Source organism: Penaeus japonicus, unplaced genomic scaffold (assembly GCF_977035675.1).
Source record: "Penaeus japonicus unplaced genomic scaffold, GWHDUDI00000001_assembly GWHDUDI00000034, whole genome shotgun sequence".
Lineage (NCBI taxonomy): Eukaryota > Metazoa > Arthropoda > Malacostraca > Decapoda > Penaeidae > Penaeus > Penaeus japonicus.
In genome coordinates this window covers 19,428,971-19,433,970 of record NW_028234436.1, presented here as the reverse complement: position 1 = coordinate 19,433,970, position 5,000 = coordinate 19,428,971, and the positions used below count along the sequence as shown (strand labels likewise).

At 34.9% G+C, this 5,000-nt stretch overlaps 1 protein-coding gene across 1 annotated transcript in view; it reads left to right on the top strand.

Moving 5' to 3' along the window:
* sei (potassium voltage-gated channel seizure) overlaps window positions 1–4,499 on the top strand; it is a gene marked incomplete in the record, with an annotated part of 926,852 nt that extends 922,353 nt beyond the window's left edge. The window contains 1 exon segment of the mRNA XM_086530922.1: window positions 1,011–4,499. Coding sequence (XP_086387048.1) covers window positions 1,011–1,088 — 78 coding nt within the window.
* Between the last annotated feature and the right edge of the window lie 501 nt (window positions 4,500–5,000).

Genomic DNA, 5,000 nt, shown 5'->3' with positions numbered 1-5,000 from the left:
AGAGAGAGAGAGAAAGAAAGAGAGAAAGAGAGAGAGAGAGAGAGAAAGGAGAGAGAGAGAGAGAAAGAAAAAAAAAGAAAGAAAGAGAGAGAGAAATGTAGGTCATGTCATGGAATAGCCTTCTTGGAATCATTGATATACTATTAATATGAAAAGAAGTACCACAAATTATAATCATATGTGAATTGTAGTAAAATGCCGAATACATTATTCACTTCTCTGATGGGGTTTCCATAGGTGTTGGAGAGAAGTGGTAGACAAGATATGCCAAGTTCAGTGTTTAAAAATAAGTTGACATTGTGGGCATTCATGATCAGGGAAGATTAGTAAATTGTAGTGGAATTATAGTTCGTGATGATTAAAACTTGGTTGGTTGAGCAAGACTTCACATCTGCTTGGCATATTGTCCTAATCTGCAAGATTAATGTATAACTTGTTCTTGCTTGCCGTAGATAAAGCAAGTATTGTAGATAGCTGTGTGGTTGATTGAGTTGATGTGTAAAAAAAAGAAAAAAAAAATGGCCCCGGATCTAAAAGATGTTTTTGAGGAAAATTATTTCATGATTTTTTTTTTTTTTCTTTTCTTTTTGGAGGAAGAATTGTTGTTTAGAGGAACTTAAAAGTTTGGATAAATGTTTTCCAAAGGCTTCAATTTTGACATTCATATGGATGAATGTTTTCGAAATCAGTTATTTATACTAAGTTAACCATGACAGTTGCAATATACTTTGAAAATGGAAAAAATGGTTGTTTTGCTGTTAAAAGCTAGTGCATAGTCTGTTTCGCCTGAAAAAAGGAACTAGTGTAGATATACATTTTAGGCAAATAAAAGCCTGGAGTATTACCATTAGATGATAAGGATAGATAAAATAAAAAGTGTAATAATCAAGACCAGCATTTGCTAAGGTCCCCAAGTTTCATGGGTAGACCATAACTTTCAGATAAAATAATATATATAAAAGCAGTATTCGCAAAATTCCACGTGTATTAAATCCCCCTTATCATTCCAGGAGCGATCCCGAGAGGCCAGCCCTGGAACCAGCAAAGTCCAGCTCCCAGACACCTCAAAGACTGAATCGGATGTTTAGAGGGATCGCAACCGCACCCAAAATCGGACCACAGACCGGAAGTACAGATAGCTCTGACTCTTAGCCAAGTCTGTCCTTTTTTTTTCTCTCTTTCTCTCTCTCTCTATCTCTCCCTCTCTCCCTCTCTCTCAGTCTTCAGTCTCTCTTCAGAATGCAACACAAGGAATCAACGGCAGACCTTTCTTTTTCTTTTTTTCTCCGGCCATTCTGTCTGGAATTTGGAGTGCAGAGTATGTGGAGAAAATATGCCAAGGGAATGGGTAAAACAAGGATAATAATCAAACAGAACAGACTTGCAAGTGAGAGCAAAGAAGAAGAAAAAAAGAAGAAAAGAAAAAAATAATGTTGCATACATATTATCCAGAAAGCAGAGCCCAAAACTTTTCTTCATAAAGTACGAATTTTGAGGAAAGTTTAGTGAAGTCCATGATCTCTGCTATTACAAATCTGTGAGAAAGATATGATATATTGCAAACTCTAAGAAAATATCTGAGAATGTCCTGAGTGATCAATATTCTACAGAGAAAAGAGTGAGACATGACAATGAAGATGTAAATATTTTGAGAAGGGGGATGGTGTTAACTGGCCAGAGTGACATTGAAGTTATAGGTGACCCAACTTATTTCTGATATTATTCTAAATAATATTAAGTCTGTAGCCCTACAGTGCAGTTAAAGGCGTTCCTAAACCAACAAAATGCCAGATAATTTCCATTTACATTTACTTAAGGAAAATTCACCATTATAGAAAGATTGAAAAATATAGATTCAGAATTAGACGGCATGCAAATCAGAAGTAAAAAAAAATTGGTGCACGCAACAGTGGCCGTATATCATATGTTTCCGACGCGGTAATACTGCAACGTCCAGGGAATGATGGTAATTAATTTCTAAGATTAAGGTTTTCTGTGATGCCTCTTATTTGAAGAGTAGAGAGCATATAGCCTCGAGATAAAGTTACTTGCTAAGACAGTGACTTTAAGGTTTAGTCAGAGTTTGAGATATAGTTGACATCCAGACAAAGTTTAGAGATATGGCATTATAAACCAGCAGCTTTGTTTAGAATAAGAGAGAGAAAAAAATGTCTCGAGAGATCCAAATGTCTGACTAAATCTTGAGGTCATATTATACAAGAGCTCAGGAGTTTCCTTAATTTCTTGCATATGTCTCTCATTACTCAGTGAATAATATGTTTATTATACAGTAAGCTTCTGTAACTCTTTTTCTTGTAATATTTAGGTATTTGTAATTTGTAGATATGAAGATTAATTTGAAATTAATAGGATCTCAGTAATACTTAGGCATCCCTTTGGATGTTGAGTCACTTCGTAACAGAAGAGGTAGCATGAGAGGAGGAGGTTGTTACCCCTTTGTGTCATCACAGTCTGATAGGGTTTATCATGAAGAAAAGCTATTGTCTGAAACACCATGTTGGAGGAGGATGAGTCACTTCACAAAGACTCCGGAGCTATGGACTCTTATTGTAACCTTAGCTTGAAAAAAAAAGAAGAAATTTTGGAATGCAGTGGGCGAGAAAAGCCAAGTAGTGCAAGGTTTAACGGTGACTCCACAAAGCTGACATTCATAGGAGGCGAGGATTGAAGTGGTTGTGAATAGATTAGTTTCAAGATGAAGCCAGTCCTCGATTGTGATAGTTTGTGATCCTCATCGATAAAGTGTTGGGATGATGCTGTAGATACTCATTTGTTAGATTCTGGGAGAACACTATCTTATGATGACCTATATAGTGCAACTTATTTTGAGAGCTTGCATCTGCCCAGCAAGGCCCTGTTTGTGTTACGTTTTGGTTACTGTGTGAAAATTGTCCATTCATATTTTGGCCAGGATGTCACATGAAACTTGTGTTTCATGTGATGACTAGAAAATAAATAATATCTGCTACCAATATACTCAGAAGTTCTTGTAGCACTTTGTTCCAATTCCCACTGGAAGATTAGTCTGATCCAGCTATTTGAGCAGATGATTATGGTTAGATAAGACAAGAACGAAATTTTATTATGATTGGTGAAGGGATGTCAGACCCAGAGACCAGTCAAAATGAAGTCTCAAAAGATTATTAAAATAGATGTGTGTTGATCTGGACATTGTACCTTAACGAAAGATATTTCAAGATAGCTTTTTATAAAGTTCAAAGTTACTGATCAATAGCACATTTCTACTAAGAAAACACAGCGTGAAGTTCCCAGTGAAAAGGTGGAGCAGACGCCCTTGAGCCCAGTGTCGGGATTGTACCTGTGCCTTCAGTCTCCCCGCGTTCTGTAGGGCCTTTGCTTCTCCTCCTCCTATTACGTCTCCTTCTCCTCCTATTCCATCTCCTGCTCTTTCTTTTATGCATTTTTTTTTTCTTTTTTTTGGTAGTTTCTGCTTTTTCACGCTTTTTTTGTTTTGATCTGCTTTTGTTTGTTTGTTTATTTGCTATTTCCTAGTTCCTCTCTTCTGTTTCTCTCTCATTTTCGTCATATGTTATTAATGTGTAACCACATGAGGTGCAGACTGGTACTAGTGTTGCATTTTCTGTATTTATTTTATTTTGGGGTAATATATATTTTCCTGGTTTCTCTCTTTCTTTTTCCTGTTTCCTTCTTCTTTTTTATAGTTCTCTGTGATTCGTTCTTTCTCTTTTCTGGTTCTTTCCCTCTTATTCTCCTGGTTCCTTCTTTTTCTTTTTCTGGTTCTTTCTGCTTCCTTCCTTCATATTTTCCTGGTTCCTCTTTTTCCTGGTTTTCTTTTTTCTTCTTCTTCTTTTCATTCCTCTTTTCTTTTTCATGTTACTTTCTTTCTTGTTCTCATGGATTGTTCTTTCCTTTTCCTGGTTCTCTTGTTCTATTATCCGGTTCCTTCTCCCTCTTCTTTCCTTCTTTTTTCCCCTCTTATTTTCTTTTCACTCTTTTTTCCTTTCTAGTTTAAATCTCTTCCCTCGTCTTTTCTTCTTTTTTTTCCTTCCCATCTCTCCATGCCCTTGTTTCTTCACTTCATTATTTCTCCTTTGTATTTTATTTCATTTGATTCCCTCTCATCCACTAACACGCCTCACGCCTTATTTCCTTTTAATTAGTTTTCTTTTTAATATTAGATTGAGACTTATTGTTGTTTCTTTTCTCATCAAATTTTACAACCTATTCTATATTTGCTAGACTCGTTGCCTATGCAAAAGCTGCTGAATAACACATTGTTTATACATATTATACAGTTTAATTTATTTTCTCCTTTATATGATTTCTTTGTTATTTCTAACTTAAGGCCTTATCTGCTACATTATTCATAATAAGTTATTGGAAGATTTGGTATGCACAGGAATACTAGTCTTGTTATATTTTGTTGGTTTTATTGTATTATTGTTGATAGACATTATTCAAAGACAAATATAACTGATTTCTCAACCTAGAATTTATTCTCATAATACTTTCTTTTTCTCCTTCTTTCATCGCTGCTTTGTTTTTGTTTTTGGTTGAAATCCCCCAAAATTACAGACATAATACACCAGACTTTTTTTTTTCTATTTCAAAGTGACAAATTGCATACCAGAAGAAATATGTGTAAGGTAAACTAATTAACTCTATTCACTTTAAAGTTTTTACATCAGCACTTTGTACACAAAAAATACTTCAATTTCACTGTATTTGTCACCTTCAGCAAAACAAAGAAAATACAGCACCATATCCAGATTCTACTCTGTGAATATCTATTTAAGATTTAAGATTTCTGTATGCATAAGGTTTGTTTCTGATCTTCGGTTTGATACTTCAAAGAACCAGAGAAAAGACAACAGTTCAACTGATTTGATTAAATTGTTTATTATTTTTTTCAGTTCTATTTTCTTCTTCTTCTTCTTCTTCATTTTTGGGAATCTTCATTTTTTGGAAATGCAAGGCTTGTGATCTTGTTCACAGTT